Here is a 24,761-nt window from a genome sequence, read left to right as displayed (position 1 = left end):
GCCCACAACAGTTTTGTCCTCTTCTTCTTTTCTATGTCTGCACACGTGAAGCACACAATGTGCACATATGCTGCCTGTAAATCAAAGACTTCTGCAGAGTTTGTGCTGTTTCAGAGTGAAGAGTTATCCCACACTCGCTAAACAAGCTCATATGCTGCCGCTGCTGCTGCTTGGAAGTGAGCAGGGGTAGAGCTGTATCAGCGGAGGCTTACATGAACCTTAGGCTAATATGAAGCAGAGAGGACTCCTTCGCACACAGGGATTGGTGAATTGGGAAGAACGCAGTGAGACTGAGTAATATCCTGTGACATGGCTTCTGATTTCCTAGCTGAAAATCTTCTCTCAACGTGCTAATAGTTACGGAGGCATTGGATCCACGGATAGAGCACAGGGTAGCTGGTGGTTTCTGTAAACCCAACTCTCTATTGAAAACAGTGCACAAATGGCTTCCAAAAGAATTCACAACCTACCTTTGAATTCTGCTTACCTCATCAACTCAAATATTTTGATACACAATTGGCAGATTTGCTCTGTAGCCCGCTGCTTAAAACTCTGGGATAAATTCGCACTACTTTTATAACACATCCAAATCACCCACCGAACTGTTGGCAATCCAGTTACATTATGAGGGTTTGACACTGGAGAAGGATATGTGGAAAAACATATATTTTTTTAAATGTCCATTCTGCGTCTGACATTATTATAGGTGCAATTCCAACTCAGTGGTGGGCTCTTTTAAAAAAAGACTTGAGCTTTGGCATGCCATCATCACAGACCTTTCGCCTTTTAATCGAAGCTCTGTTGTCAACCAACTCTAATTTCAGTTACACATCGGCAGCTCTTTGATCTCCACGGCACTTGTATGGCTTCCAACCACACACGTAATGTTGTTCTATTAGATTATCGCTGTGATTAAGGTAAACAGCTTGTCAGTGGGACAATCTGGTTAAGTTTAAACCTATATTGAGCCCGGGCAGGTGTCTTGGGGGTGAAGCCCTTTTGCTGGCTGGAATTTCTCTGGCCCAGAAGTGTAGCAAAAGTGATGCATGGCAACCATATGGAGGGAGCAGGGGGGGACTGCGGACCCACTATTGAGCTCTAACAAAGTTTGACAATGTTTGTCTGGACGTCAGCACACCAATTTAGTGGGAAATTCATGGACATGCTCTTTGGGTGATTTTTTTTTTTGAGTTGGGGCAACGAAAAGAGCTAAATAGTGCTCTTTACCCATTGAATTGAGGAACCTGATACAGCTGCTTCGGTGCAGTCGTTATTTAGATAAAAAATCCATGTGCTTTGAGTTACCAGTTCCATAGTGGATTTATGAAAGAGCTGTGGTATATATGCATCTGGTGGATGCTCCATACCGTGAGGCTGCCTCTCCACAGACAGACACTGTGCCCTATGCCCACAGGTCCACAACCTAAACTCCCTCCGTATCATACACGTGGACTTAGTAGTGAATCATTCAATTATCTTTGTTCTCCAATCAAGGAAGTACAGGCGCAAGTAATGGGGTGTATCATTAATTCACCTGGATGCAGAGGCAGAGTGAGATGCTTGATTTATTTTTCCTATACATAGCAGTCATGTATGTCACAGAAGCCTGATTGCTCCAGAGAAAGGGTCAGAGCATGCTTCTACCATTCTGAGCTTGGCTTGCTCCCCTCAGCCTTAAATCACGCACAGCAGATAATGTGGTTTCTATTTCATTTCATCCTGGGCAAGAGGATGGGGGAGAGAGAGAGAGAGAGTAGTGAGAAAGGCCTTTCCGTGTGCAGCCTCATAATGCTGCAGTTTTCAGATGTGGGGGCCCGTCCAGGCCATGAAAGAGATCTGGCTAGTCTATCGCAGCTGGTGGCTTGAGAGAGCTTCCTCTGTCGCAGGGACTCCCGGCCAGGCATCATCAGTATTCCTGAGGAAGGGCTTCCTGTGTGTCGGGGGGTCAGCTCCTGGCCCCGGCACAGCCCTCCCTGCCTTGCACTGCACACGTTGCTCATCCTCTGGCACAGCATCACAGGCTCCTTGCAACGCACCCTGACCTGATCTTAGCTGTGAGCTCTGAGTTAGAGAGGAGAACACAGCAGTACATCACCCATCTCCCCCGATATAAATTGAATACTCCAACTATAAATCAGCTTACTACTGAATTTGGTGAATAACTTTAAAATGCACATAATGAATCCTGTGATTAATGTACTCTATGTTTCTGTGACATACATCGGCTCTGGACATTGGATTTGAAATGGACTCAAATTAAGCATGCTTTGTGACTTGCATCCAGGGATCCATGATTGTAAGCTTTTTGGGGAAAATTCGGTTCTATTTTCAAAGCACTGAACATTACAGACTCCGCCACCTTGATCTATTCTTCTGTGGCCAGCAATACGGTGAGTTGTGATTTTAAACAGCGGCCTGATGTGCCAAGCCATACTAAGGCCAGTGTCTCTGCCCGCTCTTCCGCTGTGGTTCACTCAGCACTCCCTACCAGCCTCTTGGTTTGGTAGGCATTGCCCCATAAGTGGCTCAGAGGCCTGTGGTACCAGCTGGTGCCGTGAATTCAAACCATGAACTATTGAGTCTACACTGTGTTAGCCCCAGGCGAAAGGTTTAAATGTTACTTCTGAGCTCTAAATTCTATGTTTCGTCTTCATTTTGACATGCTAGGGTGAGAGGAGAGGTTTACAACAATGTCAGATTTATTGCTTGCTCATGCAAAACACAGATGTACCGTAGAAGAGGGTGTTTTTATTTTGAAAGCACAGACAAAGATAGTCCTTCCAGTTTGGTTTGCACTGATGGGACCATGATTGTGATGCCTGACCTGCCAAAAATACTTTGTTTGTCCTCATGTAGTTTTCTTTGTTTTGTCTGCCTTGCTTAAATGTCCCTGCTTGCCTCCCCTCTTTCCCCATCCATTAACTCCCTCCTTGTTCATTTTAGAGAACCAACTAATAACAGACTCTTTCACTATAGGATGCAGGGGAAATTGTGCGCTCTCTTGTCGGTGGATTGGAACTGATTGTTAATTTGCTGAGGTCAACAAACAACGAAGTGCTGGCCAGCATTTGCGCCGCCATCTCCAAAATAGCCAAAAACAAGGAGAACCTGGCAGTCCTCACTGATCACGATGTTGTCCCGCTGCTGGCCAAGTTGACTAACACAGTAAGTACAGCTCACCGCTGGAGACAAACAACATGGTTTTACTATTCAAGAACACTGCAGTGATTGTAAATGTACAAATAACTGTCTTTACAGTGGATTTGAGTTAGTGTTTTCCTACTCAATGGAGAATAAGTCCAACTAATGAGAAGAACATTTGTAGATATTGCCAAGACTCTCCTGCAGAGCTTGTTGTTCTCTGCATCGTAAAGACTGGGACTATTCACAAAGGACCAATAGCATCTTGTTCTCTTCTCCACAGACTGACGAAAGACTCCGTCTGCACCTGGCCGAGGCCATCAGCCACTGCTGTATGTGGGACGGCAACAAGGCATCCTTCGGTGAAGCTGGTGTCGTGGCCCCCTTGGTAGACTACCTCAATTTCGGCAACAGCTCAATCCAATATCACACAACCATGGCCTTGTATCAGCTGTCCAAAGACCCCACTAACTGCATCGCCATGAATGAGAGGGGAGTGGTCAAGGTGAGTTGCAGAACTATTGTGGCTGGATTTCTGAATGCTCACATCTTTTTCTCTGTAGATGATTAACACCCTTAATTATTCATCTAGTTATTTGTTGCTTTGAGACTAAATCTGGCATAAACACATTGAGGAGAATGTGCTTCGGCCTCCCACTGCTGCTGTTTTAGTGATGTGTGAAAAGCTCTGAGTAATTAACTTTGAAAAGCTGTGACTGTATTCAGAGCCTTTGACCGATGGAGCAGAAACAAAGTGGGTTTTATTTGGTGGCGGAAACATGAGTCCACTTTCTAGCTGTCATGGGAATTCAGAAAAGCAAACAGCTCAGTGTGTGCAAAGTGCCTTTTCTCCGGTAGACCCTAGATGCCATCACAGCACAAGTCAAAGGGCTGTAACTGGGGGTAACTGTTGCTAAGGGCTGTTCCTGGACATCAGGGTAGAATGCAACAGCGATATGGCTCAGGCTAGGGAGCAGGGTAAGAGCTGGTCAAGTTTTTTTTCTTCTACATCCGCCAGCTTTCTTTATCGTGGTGGTTGTGCAGCACTCTTCCAAAGAGAAAGGAGTCTTGCTTTGCTGCACGTTGTCGCCTCACGCTGTTTCCACGTTCCACTCAAGAGACTGTTTATGTTTGTCACTCACAGTGATGAAGAGATTTTATGTTCAGATTGGGCTGTAATTGATGTCTTGTCACAGATGGTCCTGTCCCCATATTTCAGAATTTGGGGAAAACATTGCTATCACTCCTTAATTCAATCATGTTTCACAAAGAGAGATTTTCTCATGAGAAATCTTTTTGCGGCCACTGTGACTTTAAATGTTTTTTTCCCTCTAAATAACAACTGCAGTATAAATTATGAAGTGGTTATGCTTTTGCAGCCAGATATTTTTTTCCCATGTTCGTAAAATGGCATACTTTAGCTTGATCTCTTGCTACAGTGAATGTGGTTCAGCACTTGCCATAGCTGGACTGAACATTGGGTGTTCTGAAAGAGTTATGAAAGAGTTATGTCCACTTTGCAGAAGTCATTTAGATAATTGTACAACTTCTACTTTTTGTAGTTAGAACCAAAAAACTTGACAACTCTTACTGTTTCTTAGTGTGTGTGTGCGTTTGTGCAAATGCAAGACATACCACCCTTTTTAATCTGTCTGTGTTTGCCCTTATTAATGTACCAGTTAAGGGTTGCAACACTACTCCATAATGTATTTTTAGACTTTTAAAGAGCTTAATCACCAAAGGCCACGTAACTGCACCAGCGTTGCGTTTGTTCGTAATCTCAGACATGGAAACAACACAGGCAGCCTCATTGTTCGGTTTGGTCTGAGTCTCAGTCAGTCTGGACAGGGAGGCTGATATACTTACCTGCCTGACCCGGAGGAAGCATTACAGTGTGGGAGCTGCCTTTTCTCCACCAATTTGTGTGCACTACAGTGCTCAGCTACATGATATACAAGCAGCTGGTGGGGAGAATGTGTTAGAACAATGTCCAATAGTTCTGAATGGGTTGGACGGTTATCGAGTATTGATACCAGGCCCTGTGTCTTATTTATGACCCTCTGCAAAGTTTTGGACCGCTCCTTGTATTATTACAACCATATTTCAAAGAGTTTTTGGAGGTGCCGTTGAGAAACTCTCAAAACATGCTCGGCCACATGTAGTGTATGATTACGAATGAGCTCTCTTACTCTGACGTTCCTTTAGCACACATAAGGGTGTCTGACCCAGTCCCGTACATCAGGAATTGAAAATAACCAATATTTGTTTTATTTTTATCTCTACTTTCAAAAACCTATTAAAAAAAACAGTTTAAGTTCATGTTTTGGGATAAAGCCTTCTGTGGAATGTTTTGGATCATATCAGGCCTTGTTCGAGAAAAGGAACTTTCTTGCTCACTCTCACAGGAAATGCATACCGGGGATAAGAGAATTGTTAAGCTTAGAGATTAATCGTCCCGGCAATTTGATTTGACGTTAACTCTTGGTATCTCGCAGTTTTATACGGATGTGCTTCATTCTGTGTCACGTACAAAATAAAAATTCCTTCCCTCTGTGCTTTACATTGCTTCCAAAGGACTGGGGATTGTTTGCTGAAACCATAAATCCTTGTAGACAGCTTTCGGCCAGCTATTTGTATTTAAGAGGCTCTTTCATAAGAAGCTTTGTGAAGTAAATTGATGAAAATTGCAAAATACGAATGGTAATTATTGGTAATTTTCCACTGAGGGTATTCCAGAGCGTGGCTTTTGCCAGGTCCTGGTATGTATTTTGGGCTTTAACTAATCTCAAAGAGAAAAAAATGTTTGCTGCCTTTGTTGCCACAAGCACACGTCTGCTGCAGCGCGATCAGTGTTTGTTTTAATGTCTTTCTCTCTTACACGCTCAGGCTGCAGCAGCGAAAGTGCAGCGACACTGTGGGGGGCAATAATTACACAAACGTAAAGGGAGGGAATAAAAACCAACCAGAACATCATAGGTTTACATCTGAAGGTTTGTGTGTAACATGACTTCAGGTTGTGTGCGGTGAGAAGAGGATACAGCCGTTGTGCGTTGTTCCGCTATAACTAACGTGTTATTGAGATCCCTGGACCGTAATGTTTTAGAGCCTTTAACTTAAGCCTCTCTCCCTCGCACCCTGACCAGAAATACCGAGCCATATTCCTCAGGTTGAACAGGCTCAGGGTTCAGACTGAACTGCCTTCCCTTCCTCTTCCTCTAAAGAGACACAGAAAAAGCAGCAACTCTCCTGCTCACTGGAGGCTGCAGGGAATGTTGTTTACCTTGACTTCCCTCGCCAACTTCCCCTCGGCCCAGCTAAACACTGCTGTCTGTTTGTGCTGTTTGCCTCGACAGTGAAGTCTTGAACATGGGAACTCTGGGATTAGGGGGGGGGCCACGGGGTGGTGGAGCCATAAAGGCTGTCAGACCCGGCACTGGGGAATTTCAGCTTGAACTCCTGCGAGCAGAAGCGGTCCAACAGAGCGCACTTAACACCATGACACCTCCATGTGCAATAAGATGTGTGTGCACGTGTGTGTGTGTGTGTGTGGGTGTACACATGCAACAATAATGTGCAGCCCTCCCAGACTCTTCCTCCCTCCCCCCCATTGGCTGGGGAGGGAGGGGGGCTTGCTCGCCGTCTCCCTTCTCGGAGGTCAGTTCTCTCTGGAGCTCTCTGAAGTGCAGAAACCTCAAAAACTCACGATCCAGTTTTCAAACGTGGGGCAAGTGTTCATGTTACCACAGTCAGGGAATATCCAACAAGCGGCGTATTATATTCATTCGAGCTCCCAGCTGGGAGGGAAAGAGCAACCTTGAAAAAAAGCTAGCATAGAAAGACACGCTTATCGTAGCCTAGCTGTGCGCTTCGGGAGACCTTATTTGGCGACGCCTGAATAACATGCTATGAGGTTGGCAAAAAAATGCTGCCCCTGGCACTTCTCAGGCATCCTCTCTTTTCACAAAAGAGACTTGTCTAGCGAGCTGCATGTATTCTGCAGCCTGAGGATGTGAGTTTGCTTTTGGAGGTGTTTTGGAGGCTATTTAAAAATCATATAAAACCTGAGGGCGAACGCTTCATATAGCCTCCTCCACACTGGCGCATTGAGAGGAGCTAACATCTTGCACTGCTGCGTGCCTTATCCCCACAAAATGATGTGATTGTAATCAGCAGGAAGGATATTATTTTCTCAGTTTTCTGACTGGACTTATACTGCAGCTTCACAGAGATTCCGTGCCCGTGCACAAGCCGGCTCAGCCCGTCTTTCATCTGTTTTCCTTTCACTGTTTATCTTTGTGCTGAAAACCCTGGGAATGTCCTCTCACCGGCTGTTTGCTAACCACACAAATGTGCAGGGCGAAGTTTTAAGTTTGCATGTAACACGGAGAGGGGTCGGGGTCAACCTCAGCGCAGACATGCATCACGATCGCAGTGATAACCTGAGACAGAGGCAGACTCTGCTTTGCTTTGAGAGCTGATCAGCTGGACAGACGCTGGGGAAATGCAGATGATGTTGAATCTTATCGACAGTGACATTTCATTTGTGTGAAACAGACAAAGGAATCTCATCACTTCCTATGTTGATATTTGGAGCCTGTGCTGAGCAGGATGACAGTTTTGAATAATGAGACAGGACAGACGTTTCGAAAAATGGAGATTCACAAGAAGTTGTCAGAGTCAATCTGCCGCCGTGAACTAAATCTAAATTAGCAGATGGATGTAAGTTTTGAAGAGGCTTAGTCACTAAGTCTTTTTGACGGCGACGGTGTAGATATTGCCATTTGGGTTGCTCAGCAGGATCAACAGAGATGTGACATTGCTGCAGTGAAACCAGGGAAACCATCCAGATGGTGTTCCAACACCACATGTAAGCCTGCTGCAGCATGCTCATCATTAGGGAGATCTTTCTCAAAAATCCCCTCTCATTCAGCAGGGAACAAAGCCCTTATACACATACTGGGGCTTAAAAGTGCCTCAGACGTCTCGGCGGTGACTGTATTTATCAAAGCTTCATTATGTGCAGGAGCGGGGAGCCCTTGTGTGCTGAGCTGAAGGATGTGATGTTGCTGTTGCAGCTTCATTATGGATGTAAACAAGCCTCCCCTAAATAATTGAAAGTGTGGCTTGGGAACCCTCAGTGGCGCACCATTGTGATTTTACCACACGGCACACATTGAACAAATTTAGATTCATCCCTTGCACCAGGGTATTTATGCTTACATTTAGTTTTATTTTGATTCAGCCCCTTAAACCGCCCACAAACATAACGTAGTGATTTTGCTTCAGATAAAACAGAGGGGGGAAAAAGCTCACTTTATAAAAACACATGCCACTCAGCAGTAATTCCATTTATCCAGCGTGTTCCCTTTTACATCACTCAAAGCTCTTTGAACGTTAGAAAATCTTTTTTTAATGTTCAATTTTATGTAACCAAAAAATAAACTTGCAGAGCTTGAGATTTCTGGAAAGCAAAAGGCCCTGTTCTGCAATAAGATCTAACGAGATCCATTACACCAGCCACTAATAGACGGATACAATCTGACCTTTGGAGCAGCGGAAAGGCTGTCGAGTGGTGTGGTTCATGCTCAGGTTTTTAATGTTGAGCTCGCCCTGCATGCCTTTCATCTGAACAAACTTACAGAAGCATGTGTGCTCGCAGCTGTAACCCGTTTGCTGAGGCACGGTTTGGAAGTCGGACGCACACACATGCGCGCACACAGAGGGGTCACGTGACTGCGCAGCTTGAAACTGTCACCGCACAGCCACTGTGTATCTTTGCAGCCATCGACCAGTGGTGCCGTGCAGTGGCTGAAGCTGCAAGGCTGTACAGTGGCCTACTCATTCAGGCGCTGGATGTTTTCCCCCTAAAGTTGTGTTTGTCCACTGTCGGAAAATAATAATTTAGTTGGAATCTGTTCCTCCTGCCGACTGTGACCTTTGTCTCTTTCTCCCGCAGCCCCTCATCCTCATCATGGGCTCTGAAGACCAGACGCTCCAGGAAGCAGCTGCTGGCTGTGTGCGCAACATCCGACTCCAGGCTCTGGCAGGGAAGATCACAGCACCCCAGAAAGTTTCGATTGGGACTACAAAATGTTGTTTGAAACTCTGAGCTTTATTTTTGACTTGTTAAAATAGTGCACCCCCCGCGGGTTATTAAAATTTGCTTTTGGACCCTCCCCTTGACTTGAAAACATTTCGACAGCTCAACTCAATTCCACACATTAGGAACGGAATCAGCATTCGCCAAAATAATCGTAAACATACCAAATGCTGCAAATTTCCTGCATCCGAGGGTTTTTCCTGGGGGTGTTACTGTTTCTTCAAACGATACAGATAATCCTAGAATTTAAAGGGAAAGGTAAAGTGGGTGTATGATAAGGACGATATCGCTCTCTCTCCCTACACTGGTTGCCTGTTCATTTTCGTATTGATGTTAATGTCCTGTTGAGTCTGGCTTTCATGTAGTGCTTTATAATTTTCTGGCTTTTTAAAATTTCAATTTGATTTGTTATCAATTATTATTTGTATTTTTTTCTATTCTCTACTTTTCTACTGTTTTATTATCATTTACTTTATCTTTTTCAATACATGAGCTCAATCCTTTTTCTTAACATTGCTTGTAAAGCACTTTGAACTGCAATTGATTTGTTTCAAAGGTGCTATATAAATAAAGTTTGACTGATTGATTGATTGACTATTTTATATCATATTACTGATCACGGTGACCTTACGTTATCTCAAGGACATTGCTGAAATCTTCCCCAGACTCAGGCCATGACCCATAGTTGTTTGGGACTTCCAACACGCAGCTGTGTTGTTTGTTTTGTTTGCTATTAACATGCATGTTATACATGTAATACATGCATGTTTATACAAACATATATACATACATGTTTATAGCTAATTGACATCTTTTCACAAGAAAAGGTGATCATGAAAAGTTTGTTATAAAAATGACTATGTTCAATTCTATGCATGTATGTGCACATGCATGTGTAGACTAAGGCTCAATCCCATTTCACCCCTCCTACCTCTTAGCCCTACCCCTCCGCTTTGTGTGTTCTTGTTGGGATGGAGGGGTAGGGGCAAGTTGCACATTTCCCATAATGTCTTTTGAATCACACTCACATGTAGTATTTTCTCCATTAAGAATATATATATATATATATATATAAATATTTATATATTTAAAGTTACTATAATTATAATATCTTAGTTTAATATCGTTTCAATGTATTATGGTCATTGGTTTTAACAACAACCCTAAAAGAAATCACTACCATTACACCTGCCAATGTCTCGGTTTGCTGATTTATGCACAATAACTTCTGTATATTGACATAATTTCACGTCGCATGTTGTATTAGCAACAAAAGTATCGGTGTATTTAAGATCTATAATGTTATAACAATGACATCCCCGGCAAAACTTTTTGTCTGTTTACATTGACAACTTCTGACGACGTGTCGGGTTCCTGCGACGACCACTAATGACATAACAGTTTTTTGCAACGACTCTTGATGATGTAACGGCTTCTTGAAGGGCTGTCCCAGTTCATGGGGGAAGATTTCAACCACTACCTCTTGTAAATCCATTTAAATGGGCAAGATAAACCTTGAAAACAAGGGGTAGGGAGATGGGAGGGAGCCTTGGTGACTTCACTTGGTTTATTTGGTGGATAGCAGATGGATGAAATGGGGGCTATGACGGACTAGCCCAATTTAAAGAATTTCAACATGTTTTGAATACTTTATGGCGTGTTTACTGAGGCATGATGCATGCACACGGAACCCACCAAAACAATTGGAAACTCTAAATGGTCTGACACTTTGTTGAGAAAGCTAAGCTGCTTCTCTGCTAGCCTCAAACTGAAACTGTTGGGTTCGAGTGAGCTCACTAACTTCGACCTCACACGATTAAAAAACTGAAAAGTCCGTTGCAGAATACAATACAATGTCAAATCTATATAATATTAGATCTATATCACTAATAATCTATTATATCAAATCTAAAACTGTATTTACGAGGCGGATGCTCTGGCCTCCCTGGAGAAGGACCTTGACGCTCAGTGTACAAATCTGTGGGCACAGATTACAAAACTGTGGGCAGAGTTTTGTAATGCGTGGACACAGTATACTTTCTTTTCTTCCACCTGACACTGGGGAGGCTCCTTACTTTTCTGCCCCTTCCCAAAAAACATTTTTTGTACAGTCCCCTGCCAGTACAAAGGGGCAGCCTGTGACAGCCCAATATTTACATCAGCATCAATCTTGGTCTACTCTCACTGAATGTGTTTCAAATCAAATGTATGAGAAAAGTGCAGAACCGCAAGCGTTTCTAACATGCTGTATCAAAATATGTCTGAGGTTTCAAATAAAAATGTTTTGTCTTGATTGATGAGTGTGTATTTATTTGCCCCCTTGCTTCCGTTTCGTCCTGAGCTCCTAATTTACATCAATTACCTCATCAAGGGTTCGTCCAAACATTGTAGGAAGCCTTCTTCTCGCTCCCTGACTTAGAAAGCGTGTTGATAAAAATAAATGCGTCTTTCTCCAGTTTGTTCTTTTGCCAAATGCCCCATACGTTGATCGGTGTGAGACAGCATGAAGCTGCGTCCTCTGCAGGAATATTCCTTGAGTAATCCACACGTGACCACAATATGTAAACAAGACCCACATCTGTTTAGGTTGCTCAACCTCTTCTTATACAGTTTGAAAAATCTGTAGTTGTAACACGTCCAAACTCAGAAAACACACCATCTAGAAAAATACAATAACCTACTGTTCGCACCAGTGTGGAATACAGAGCATCTACACAAATCTGTATAAATGTCACATGATATTATGAACACAAAAATTCCAGGTCTGGTGTTTTAAGGAGCAATTTGGAATACAACAGTGTCTTCATCCCAGATATGTATAAGAATTAATTTTAATTGTGATTTTACACATTACTACCAGTTTGGTCAGTGGCTTCACATTTTGTAGGGGTATTTATGATAAATGATAAAAACTTTACTTTATAAACAAGCTCATTATTTTTGTCAGTAAAAACTAAAATGTTGTATTTATTTGTCCAGTTGTAAATATCTGGGGAGCCAAACACTCGCATGGCCTTCAGTCAACACCAACTATAAAACAATCGAAATAAGGAGTTTTGAAATGATATTCCCCCGATGAGGATCCTGTCTTTTTCTTTACAGATTCAGACCCAGCAGTAGTAAGTGAAAGCAGCCCTCTGCTGCTGATCGTGGATTGTCTGATCCCTTTGTCTTCTGTTCTTGTTTATGATAAACAGGCCATGTCAGGGTTGACAGCCTGTTGCACAGCACATTTCAGTGAAAGCCTCCACCGCCCCCCCTCTGCATGTCTGTGGGCCTATCTGCTTCTGATCCCACTGTCCTGGTCCCAGTTAGCTGAGATGCTCAGCACTAACCACAGACGCTGCCACAAGATCTCATGGGACTTTCATCATTACTATTGGCCACGTGCTAAAATCAAAAATTAGCAAAACACTGAAAATATGTGGTTGAAAATCTTCGTCACTCTTTGAAGTTTAAACACTACCAGCTGCACGTGGGGGTCACTAGAGGAGCACGGACGGAGGAGAGTACGCTGGTGAACTTATTACTCCGGAGAAGCAACTTCCTCCAAAAAAAACGAACGGGGAGCTGAAGGAAGCCACTGTCTCCAAACTATTCAGAGCAAATAAATTCACTATGATTAATGGCTCCCTAATTCCAAGCAGCACTCTTTATGGCCTCTGCAGCATGCCCAATGTCAAAACTGATTCTGAAGAAATGTTAAAAAGGAAAAACATTTAGTCAGTTGAACAAATAAAGAAGGAAACATATTGTTTTCTTCTTGTGCGGCTGCTTATAGGCTTTCCTTTTTTACACTTTCAAATCTGACTCTCTAATTTCTTTTAATTTTGGCTTCTGGTTTGACTTTTACAACTTAGAGCAATAGTTTAACATCTTGGGGACTAGATCATTTGTTTTCTTTCGAAAATTTAGGTAAGAAGATTGTATCAATGTCATGCCTGTGTGTAAAGTCGAGAGCTGGAGTCAGGATGTGGTTAGCTTAGCTTAACATGAAGACTAAAAGCAGAGGGGAAACAACGAGTCTGGCTCCTTCTCTGCCTGGCTTCCTAATAAAGCATTTACAAAAGTTCTAAATACTTGCACTGTTTACATCCATGTTCCCTTACTGACAGGTTTCTTTTTCTTTGCCTGCAGTGGCACATCTCCTGTACAGCCATGAACTGTTGATCTGTGGCTCAAACAAACGCTTAGACAGCACTTTCTTGTATGCCTACAGAAATGGGAACACAAAAACAAAAACTTGGGAACCCTATCAAAATAGTAAAGAAAAGGTGGTTCACTCTCCTCTCCGTGCCAAATGTTGAACCTTGCACAGCCCAGAGCAGGGGCCGAGAGGAAGTAGTAAGTCGCTTTCAGGATCTTGGCCCTCGGGCCCATTGGTCATAAAGCCACAGTTGAGTGTATTAGTTGAGCCACAAACCCTCTGAGAAAAGAAACTGCCACTTTCTTTGGCTTGCCGTCTGACACAGGGACATTATTCACAGGAAATTAGAGGTTCTGCCTCCACGCCTCGGCAGAGGCAGCAATTACGTCCGGCTCTGGCCTTTCTGTTTACCATGCAAGATCCAATGCTTCTCATTTCTTCACGAAGGGGATTGAAATAGTGCAGGGATATCCCTGATGTTGTTTCCCCTGTTTTGAGGTACATGTGGGCCCGGCATCTGCCACACCCCTGCATGTCAACTGGTATGTCTCACCAATGGCCTGACCTTCACCCTGTCCAGACTGAGCCAGACATTTCCCATAGGTCGGGTTGATGGATGCAACCACACTTGAGGACTTTATTACATATTGCACGAGACTGTTGCGTCGGAATATCCTTCCTGCAGTCGTGACATTAGTCTGTCCACATTTTGAGTGGATGGAGTAATAAATATATATCGCTTATTTTTACGGTCAGGCCGGCCCTCAGAGCGTGAGCTGTGTGTTGTGATATTAGCACAGTTGTTGGAACTAACCTTTTGAAGTCCTTTTAAAGATCCCACATCTCCCCAGGCGTCCTGCAGCAATATTTCATAAAAGTAACTAATGAACAGTAAAAGTCCTTTCCAAATATTAGAAGTGGCTTTTCGTCCCCTTCAGTGTCTAAGGGCCAGTTTTTATATAAAATGACAAACTGTTGCACAGCAGTGGCAGCAGCGTGGTGTGCTTGTGCCGCAGCCATTAAAAACATGCATGTACACAACGGCCTCTCAGAGCTCCGTCCAAACACGGAGCAGCGCTCTCTGAAGGCCGAGGGACCAGGGCGAGAACACTTCCTCTGTTCTCAGTCTGTAAATTAGCTTTTATATCATTACAGCATGCTCCCACCACCAGCTCTTCTAGTTCGAGCTACGCTTGTTGCGCTCACTCGCTGTTTGCTCTGCCTGCATCTCTGCATCCGTGGTTCCATTCCTCACAATATCTCAGGATTCTATACTCTCTGGCTACTTAAAGTGCTGTCCTGTGATGCACATGCATTTCCCAGTGGACTTCCTTTTCAAAAAACATTTTTAGGAGAGTTTTCACGGCACTAATGAATCCTTCCATAAAGAGTAAATAACAAGCTGGCATGACAATAAATAAACAGAGAAATGAGTGGGTAAATACCACAGCGTCTGGGTCACATTTCAAGGCTGCAAGACTAACGCCTCCATAAAGGTCTCAGAGAGATTCATAATACCTTCATTGGTCATGACAGCTGTGGGTTTTAGTAATATATGTTAATTACAAGTATTAGGCTTTTTAAGTCTCAGTGCGCGTATGAACCATGTATAGATGCATAAAGTTTTACGTCTGTTCTGAATGGCCACACTTTAGGACTGTGTCACACTTCGTGTTATGTAACAGGACATTTTTATGACAAAACATTTTCTTGCAGTGTCATATGTACTGCTTGAAAACATTAAGGGAACACTTGATCGTAACAGTATTACACCAAGTCATATAAAAGGATTCAGGGGTATCAATCTGTACATTTAAGAAGCACAACTGCTCTCTCATTTTCCTTCCTTCCTGACTGACTCATCTCTAGTTTTGTGTTCCACTAGTGTCCTTGTCACTTCTGGTAGCATGTGAGTGTACCTGCAGCCCAATCAGGTTGCACCTCCAAGCTGGCTCATTTATACTTGCGGTCGCCAAAGGGTTTGCTATGTCTAATTTTTTCCGTGGTAATTATTTCTCCACAAAATTAATGTGCTGGCAAAAGTGCTTAACGCCACAGACATGGCATCACAGGCAAGAAGTGAAATCGTGGTAGCTTTAGTCAGTCTATGATTTATGGCATATGTAGCAAAAGTACTTCCATTCCTTACTCAAGTAGAAGTACAGGTACTTGTGTCAAAAAGTCTTTTAATACTTTAACTTGAGTACAGAGGTTGACTCAATACATTGAATTCTACTTGGGTCATTTTTGAAAATGTATTGATTCAACCTCTTTACTCAAGTTAAAGTATAAAAGCACAGGCTCTAAAATGAACCCAAAGTATGACATGCCACATTAATAGAGTTTGAAGACTATATAACTTAAATCACTCTTAGTTCAAATAAAATATAAAAAAAACCAATATACTACAAACTTTGACTGGCAAATCTCTGCTGATGGCCATGAAATAGGAAACCATCTCCCTATAGATATACTTTGAGGAAACAGAAAAGTGAATTGGAGCTGTGTTGCACCATAGGGCTTCATTATTAAAGTGCAAGGTGTTCCATGAAAGATAATGGGTTGCAGACCATTAGTAGGCAATGTTGCAAATAAACATTTAAAGAAACTGTTCTAACTCATTCTACCATGAACCTTTTTGCTCCTTTCGGTATCTCTCTTAAATCAAATGGTCAGTAAGCCAGGGAACAGCATCAGTACCCAGCAGTCCAAACGTTCTACCAAGTTTCTATTTCACAAAGAAATATTGAATGCAGCCACAGACATCTGTGAGAATTGCCAGTCAGACTTTGTCTTTAAAAACACTGACGTTTTTATCCCATGAATATAAGAGGCAGATTGGTGGAGGCACTAGGCAGGATTTATGTTAGATTCGTCATCCTGGCTCATCCCGAACTGCTACGGCACTCAACATCTAATGAAAGCGTCTACTGACCGGATCTGTTGTCTGTTGTAGTCAGTGTACGGTGGAAGAGGGAGGGGGGCCCGGGGTTTAGGATATGCTTGTAAACCGCATTAACAGATCTGAGCTTTTTTTCTGTGCCTGACCTTGAAATTGAGGAAATTGTGAAATTTTAGACACCACTACTGATTTGATGAAACTTGGAAGGTACGACTTATAAAAAGAGAATCCCACTGATTAGCCTCCAAAAGGTACGTGCATCTGTTTTAAGCAACAACATGTTTGTGGTTAATTTTTCTTTTCACACTGATTTACTGTCTTTTACATTCCACAGCTTTCCTTGTAATGTGAAACGTGGTAGTTCACTGTACTTTTAAGCTTTGTGTTCACAGAATGTTTTTTTTGCGTGACCTACCGCCTGTCTGCACATTTTCGTTTTGCGTTTACACCAAACTAGAAAGGAGAGGATGCTGATAGCCAACAGGCAGTTTTATTCTCCTGCAGACAAAGGATAATGTCTGGTAAAGATGCTCAGAAAGGCCAAGATCCTCACACAGCAGACAGTGATGAATTGGCACGCACTCCCAGCTGCACAGCTGTGAACCATAAGTCCAGCCAGGTTTCCCCCACTGGATCCTGAACCAACCTGAGAGCTGCATATGGCACCGCACCAACAATTATATTATCCCTGAGTTTCATCAGAATCTTTTCATCAAGCTATCACAACTCTGGACCTGAGGGGAAGACATGCAACTGAGGGGAATAGCACCAAATCAACAAATCATCGGCAAGGCATTATGGAACATCCTATTTAAATCTGTGACTGATTGCACACTTTGAGACATGAGCACAAAGCGCAAACCTGTAGTGGATGCTGTCAGCTTGAGTTCCTTCACAGAATTAAGAATAATATTTGTTAAAGTGGTCAATTAGGCTCACGTTCAAAAGTGCATTTTTCTGCTCTGGTGTGGTGTTGCATCTCTTTTATGTGACATTCTCGTCTTTGACCTCAGAACTCCAATGGTTTCTTTCTTTCTTTCTCTTCTCTACTTGATTTAATTCTGACATTAATAAATGTCCTTTCCCTCTGTGCGATGCATAAATAACCTTGTGTTCCAGACGAGCTCGCTGCTGTCTGTCAGGTTGCCCAAGAACTCCCCAAAATATTTCAGAGCTTTGCAACCATCTGCTCACAAAGAAAAATACCTGGAGACTCAACAATCAAAGATAGTACAACCAGAGCTGTTGAGGCGCTGACACGGGGATAACTGAAAGGCTTCACTGAAGTTTCCGTGCTGGCATTATTAATGACCAAGTCCAATATGCCTTTTTGTTATTCTAGCATGAGTGAGTAGTTTTGGCAAGGCGTAGGTGAGCAAAAAGCACGCTTTGTTTGACTTAATTCTACTTGGATCGACAATACAAGAAAATCAGAGGGTCCAGTTCACAGTGAAGGCACATTACTGGACAGATGTATCCATCGCCTCCTCTACACTGGACACTGAACTGGAATATCCTCCCCTGTGAAGCAGCATGTTCCTATTTAGTAGCCATTTGTGTGTTCTTGGAAAGCCATATTTAGAAAGACAACAGAGGATGGGAAGCTTAAAAGAGCATCGGGTGTTCCAAGTTGCAATTATTCTCCACTGTAATTTTAAGGACCTATCCCAGTGACTAATGGCATTTGGTTTTGACTCCTGATTCCTTTTAGAAGACATGTACAGAGCGCCACACGTTGCAGCTTCCTGATTAGAGTCCTGGATGTTTAAAACCTCCCTGAAAACTGTAATTGGGTCATTTTGAACAACCTGCAAATTTACTCCTCTGTCACATTTTCCACCAAAGCCGGGAAACTATCAAACAAATATGTCTGTGGCTTTACAAGTAGTCTGTGCACCACAGTATATAATTCCAACTTGGTTTACATGACGAAATTAAGTCCCGGCCTGGAGTGAAAACATCACCCTAAATGAGGGCAAGATTATGGGTGGTTTTAAAAAATAATTTCGATTGTAATGGCGTAAGGTGTTGACGTTTAGCTAACACTGATTTCAAGTAATGGCCACCTTTTGTAGCCAGATCCTTTAATACATATTGAATGATGAAGTACCTCAAGGCCAAAAAACAGAGTGTGCCCTGCTGGATCCATGATGTTTAATGAACGTCTGCTTTCACTTTTACTTTCACTGCTTCAAACCAGACGAGCCAGTCCTATATTTGAGGATGTGTTGTGGATCTTTATCCATCAATACAACATTTAATTTATCAAAAGATCAAAAGCTATTTACTTACTTTTGTGTTTTCTGTAGGGATCAGAGTTCATTTGGAAATTTAAGGAGTAAAACAAATGTTTCGAGTGAAAGAAAGTCAAACTTTCACTACAACCGCCCCTCCGATGGCCCAGACCCAAAGCCACATACAAATGAACTGCAGTACACGTGATATAAAACAATGCTATAGTGAGTGACACATGTATATAAAACATGTACGAACGGGGCTACATGATCCCAAAATGACGCTGACATTTAAATTTAATTGGCTTGGATAGAAGAGGTAGGATGACGTTGAACTACGCTTTCCTTCCTCGCCTTAATGAAAAGAAAACCTCAGATGTTGGGATACAGACCATATTATACAAATCAGTATAGAGATATATTGGAATTTGGGTCTTTATCAAAAAGGTTACTCAGTGGTTTATTATTACACTACACAAACATTGGGAAATAGAAAGAGACAGATTCAAAAGAAAAGATTGGTCATAATCGCAGAAGAGGTATTCTGATTTTATAGCCCCACTTTATATCAGATGAATTGAAACAATCAGCGGATTATATTACAGATAAGAGCAGATAGACACAAATCTGTCTCTCAATCCAACTATCTAGTTATTTAAAATATGTGTTTTCCCAACTTGCAGTCTAGGGAACAAAATGTAAATATTCAAATGTGTTAACTCATTCTGCAGCTAGCAACTAAGCTAACAAGCTCCATGACGGAGAATTCTGTTGTTTTGAATGAATGAAACCACACTTTTATTAGCTGCAGGGTCGTGTTTGGGGTTGATGGTGCATGGGCAGTCAGACGTGCATGACTGTCACACCAGCGACTGAGGTTCAAGTCCACAGTCCTGTCTGTGTTTAGGTTTAAGGAAAAGCACACGTTGGGGGAGGATTGTGGTTTTGGTTAAGCCTTAACCAAGAGTCATAAGAGTCTAAACCTAATGCTAGAGTCCCTACAAGTTAATATTGAACTGCAGGATAGGCTATTTTGGTGGTATAAACAAATGTGTTTCTAATTTTTTTGAAGGTTCAGTTTCAAGATATTTGCAATTTGTCAAATATATAAATTAACAACATATTACTATGATTACAACAAAACGTGATCCAGACACAAATCTGCTTCCTACAATATATATTTGCTTTTGCACTTTAGTTGTGTATAAATGCCATATTGTGACTGACTTGTGTGTCAACGAAACTCTAACACCACCTATTTCATGATGAACTCAGCTGTGTAATTTCTTGGTGTGAACAGCCCTTGTGAGGCCTTACTATGGACAACACTTGGTATGGGTTAAAAATTACTGGATCCCTCACTTCCCATAATGATATTCAATAGCATCTTTCATCAGACACATGTTGCCTGTAAACACCAGTTTGTTCAAACTCCACTCACCTAATTTGTGTTAGAATTTGTAGTCAATTGACTTTGGTCTGTAAAATGTGCGTTGTGTCCCCATAAGTAAAATCTTTTTTATATGAATAATCATGGTTTTACTATTCATTTATTTATGGTTTAACTTATTTTATGGATTTTACTTCTATTGTATCCCTGGAAATAGAGTAGGAGCCTCGGGTGTCACGGGAAAGTTTTTAAACTAATACATGAATCACTTACTAAGCTCCTGTATCATTTGAGCCCAACAATTGCCAGTATCTGCACAATGTCTCAGCTGTGTCTTACTTAATCTAAAATACAAGTGTTGGTGCCAGGCCTCTGAAAACCATTATTAGTCAAATGCAAATGACCAGTGGAGCTACAGAGATTAGAGGACAACGAAAACAGATGCCAGTTTAATTCATGAACTCCAGCCTGAGATGAAACAGAGCCGTGCACAGGGTTTTCCTAAAGAGTCCCTGCCACCAACCCCGACCAAGCAGGACATCATGATTAATGTGGTGCTCCTACCTGTTGAATCATTTCATACGCCCATACTAGACAACAAGCAGGAGTCTGAAACACAGATATGTTGAGTTATAGCAGAGGCTCTGGAAGAGGTGCATTAAGATTAAAGAGATGCTCATGACGAGCTTATGTATTTTCACATCCCTAGAGAAGCTTGTTGTGACCCGCAGGTTCAAATAACACAGACGAGGTCATGAGAGGTAACATAAGTTCACTTCAGGCGAGAAGGAAAACTTACATATTGTGTATAACCAGAGCAAATAAACCCTCTGTGACCTTAATTTACGTGATTACATGAAAGGGCCATTCATTGCATGTTTGCACGAACTGTTAGTAAAAGTTAGTGTAGCGGCTCTTGTCTCAAGCGGTGGGAACAACTGAGATGTTAACATCTACCCAGGTTTAGAGGTTCAGTTTGCCTTCAACAACCCACTAGAGGAGTTTATTTGATGCTGAACAGCTGACAGTTTTATTGCTTGACACCAACAGCTTAACAGGCCGAGCGCTGTAAGTTTTATACAAAAGGGTAGAAAACTAAAATAGAGCCCTTTTGAAAAGGTCATCAAAATAAAATAAAGTAATTAATTAAACAACAAAAGGAGTCCCCTTGGAGCTAACCTCCAACTTCCGTCCTCCAAGTCAAGGAGAGTGAGATCAAATAGTTCAGTGTTTGTCCTTGTGAATATGTTCAATGTTTTTCTGCCTGGGTAGATATAATAGTGTACACTTCTCTGCTAGATGAATCAAGCAGGTCGGGTGTCTTATATGGGCTTGTCTAACGGTAACATAAAACACAGTCAATATATTGCACGTAACATGAACTATCACAACCTAAAACATTTTTATAGCATTAAAATAATACAACAAGCACCAAATTAAGTTGAAAACATTAGAAAACATTCTCATTAACTCTGATTGTTTTTTCATGGGAAGTATCTGACTTAACTAGCAAGTTTAGTGTATTCTTTCTCCACAGTAACTATAGCAACAAGCTAACAGAGACATGAGTGCTTTAGCTCACAGCAGTTCCAACGGCTAACACCACAAAAGATGTCTACCTCTTGTTCTCGGTTAAGTTTCTGATGAATGAACAACTTATTAGCATTGACACATAGAATAATCAAGATTTTTAATTACTTGCTGATATAATTTATCTTTAATTATTCACCTACATCATGTTTTAAGTGCTTTCATGCGGGGGTCTCAAACCTTAGGTGCAAAGACTGCCCCCTGCACTTTTTGCAGAACCTGTACAACAGTGTTTCACACTCCTTTTGGGGGCAGCACAAACTATCTCTCTAAATTACATGAATAGTTTTAGTAACCATATGTTTCACATGGGTTACATTGACTTCCCCTGTTAGGTTAAAATAAGTACAAATAAACAATAATTACACAGACCTAACCGTGCATATGGCTCTTGCTGCTTAGTCACGTCCTTCGAATCACTACCTTGAATAAACCCCAGCTGAGCACCACAGGACCTATGACTCATGAGCTCATACTGTGACAGCTTTTATAATGGTATAAAGTCAATGACAGGGTACATCAGGAGTAATGAACAGTGGCACGGCTAAATAGTACGATCCTTTTTCTCGATGTCACTAGAACGAGCCTGGATTATGTTGGGTTTTATTCTGATGAAATAGTTGTTGTTGCAACAAAAGCAGTGGGTCTGTGTTTGATGCCCATGTCCGATTCAGACAACTTGAAGATAATGTTCCACTGGACAGAGGATGGACGGTTTGCTCAGGTGAGGAATGCAAAGGAATTTAAGGTGTACAAGGAAAAATGTGATAAGACCACAGGACCAATTAAGACCAATGTTTGGTCTCACTGTTTAGGTTCCTGTACATTCGTAGGGTTTTGAATTCGATTTCATTTAAATCCAATACCACTTCTTCAAACTCTCATGTGATGTCATCCAAATGATCGTAAGCCCCGATATTTAAATTGAACTCGAAGCGACGTCATTTACACAATGTGTTTGGCCTAAACGTCCTCTGATATCTTCCTACTACTGCAGTTATCGCAAGTTATCGTAATACTCATGTACGTATAAACAACAATTTTATACAACTCATCAAGTGGGTTTTGATACCAGCTGTTAACGGCTAAGCTAAACCAACCGTGAACTAACCAAAATACAACCGTGGTATTGACCTGCTTATCTAATCCATATATCGTGTTTTATGCAATGGTTTGTAACTGATCTAGATGAGTTACTACTTTGAGTTACTACTTTGCTAACTATTAATAACCCATTAATTCCAGACTCATTAAACTAATAATGTGTTATTAAGAAGTGGTAATGAGACCTTTAGGCATAGAGAATAAAAGTTGTGTCAAGAGGCTGAATGAAGAAAAGTTCTCTCAAGTCAGTTTGATGAACTTGTTTTAAAGGTTCAGTGTGTAGAATTTAGTGACATCTAGTGGTAAAGTTGCATGTTGCAGCTGAATAACCCTCACCTCCCCATCTCCTTTCAAACATGAAAGAGAACCTGTGGTAGCCTTCAGTTTAGTTTGTCCAGTCTGGGCTACTGTAAAAAATATGGCAGCCTCCTTAGAAAGGACCCGCTATTTAAATAGTATTTAAATATAAAGGGCCAATTTTAGGGTAAAGAAAACAACAATTTGTAGAATTTAGATGAAACACACTAGTGAAAACAAAACTATGATTATTTTATATTCAATTTCAGCCAAAAGATCCCTTTCACCTAAGTCTTACACACTGAACCTTTAAGAAAAGCAAGATATTCAAAGTAGCCTGGCTTCAGTGATCTCAGACAGCCCACTTTGTGCAGCGTGCTGTCCTCCCTCCCTCCCTCCCTCTCCGCCCCTGTGCTGGCCTCGGCCCCAGAACCGGCGTAAACCATCAACAATATGTTCGCAGGCTCGGCCTGTGTGCGAGGAAACATGAGCAGGGTGGGATATTCAGAGTCCCGGGCGGGGAGGCGCAGGCCGCTGGATAAAGCGGAGGAGGAGACGGCGGTCCGTGTGGTTTGAGCTCCGGATCTCAGGACAGGAACATGTGAGCAGGGAATGGGCGACTGGGAACAGGATTATTGTTACACACAGCAGAGAGACGCAGGAGGGGCCCGGGACAGGTACCTGACACACACTCTCACACACACCGAGTATTGATCAGCAAAGGACCGATACATTCTTATTTTTATTTTCAGGTTATTTATTGCAGCGAGGATGTAGTGGAGGATAAACTGATCTAAAGTCAGTTTAACAGACTTTGAATGGAATGAGATTACACTGCGTTCTATCCGGACACTAGTCTGTATGACTTTCATATAGATGCATATACAATATAATATAGATAGAGATACTAAATAGGAGGTTTTTATTTGTTTCATTGGACATCATGGTGCTCCACATGTTTGGCATCAGGCTGCTGCCCAGTGGCACCACATCACGGTGCCGCACCGTTTGCACAGATTCAATATTTTACATTTTACAGATAAATTAAAAAGGCAAAAACAAAAGGAGCAAGTTTCTGCTCCTGCAGGTTTGTTCGTGGTGCATTTAAAAAAACCGGAGCGCACCAACCAAAATAAACCATTCAGGGTTTATAGCGATGCGCGACGGCGATGGAGAGGAGGAGACGCAGGGATATTCACTCCTGAATTTAACACAACTTTTATTTTTGTATCCAAGTCAAGTGTTTAGTGTCCAAACCACCGACACTGTTCTGCAGATTGGAGTAAATTCTCCTCCGGGCAGGGAAATAAATCAATGTGTTTTATTCTCATTGGAATTATGTCACTTAGATTTTATTCAGCCTCAAACCTGATTTTTCTCCTGACTTGTGAATGAGCTTCTGCTGCAGCGCGGAATCCTTTGCGCACGACCAAAGTTAAACGCATTTACCCCAAATTACACATAATGGATTTAATGGACCTGCGCCGATTCTTCTGGGCTTTAATCTGCGTTGGTTTCCAAAAATGTCTATTTGACGAAACAAGTAGAAACCTTTAAACGCGACTCTTTTTTTGGAGGTGGAAACGTAGATGCAAATGTTGCACAAAGAGCCACCTTCTACTGACACATCACAGCAGCGCAGTTACGCGTGGTCCGCTTTCACTGGAGATGGTCTGCAGACAGTTTAATGCGGTGTAGTATTATTGTAGCAGCAGGTAGAGTGACAAGTACCCTAGTCAGACACATCGGAGTGAAGGTATCTAATAAGAATTAATGCTTAACGTGTGTTTTGTCAGGGACTAATATAAATTCTGTTCTGTTTATTATTTCCCTGATATCAAAGTTTTATTTCCCTA

General features: G+C 42.0%; 1 protein-coding gene across 1 annotated transcript in view; it reads left to right on the top strand.

Annotated features, from left to right (window-relative positions):
- The window catches only part of odad2 (outer dynein arm docking complex subunit 2), a 35,561-nt gene extending 26,311 nt beyond the window's left edge, over positions 1-9,250 (top strand). The window contains 3 exon segments of the mRNA XM_061094325.1: positions 2,977-3,165; positions 3,425-3,646; positions 9,098-9,250. Of these exon segments, the coding sequence (XP_060950308.1) occupies positions 2,977-3,165; positions 3,425-3,646; positions 9,098-9,250 (564 nt within the window).
- The last annotated feature ends 15,511 nt before the right edge of the window (positions 9,251-24,761 follow it).

The sequence above is a fragment of the Limanda limanda genome, chromosome 20 (genome assembly GCF_963576545.1).
Source record: "Limanda limanda chromosome 20, fLimLim1.1, whole genome shotgun sequence".
NCBI classification, from domain to species: Eukaryota; Metazoa; Chordata; class Actinopteri; order Pleuronectiformes; family Pleuronectidae; genus Limanda; species Limanda limanda.
The sequence above is the reverse complement of the archived record's forward strand: the minus strand, read 5'-3'. Positions and strand labels throughout refer to the sequence as shown.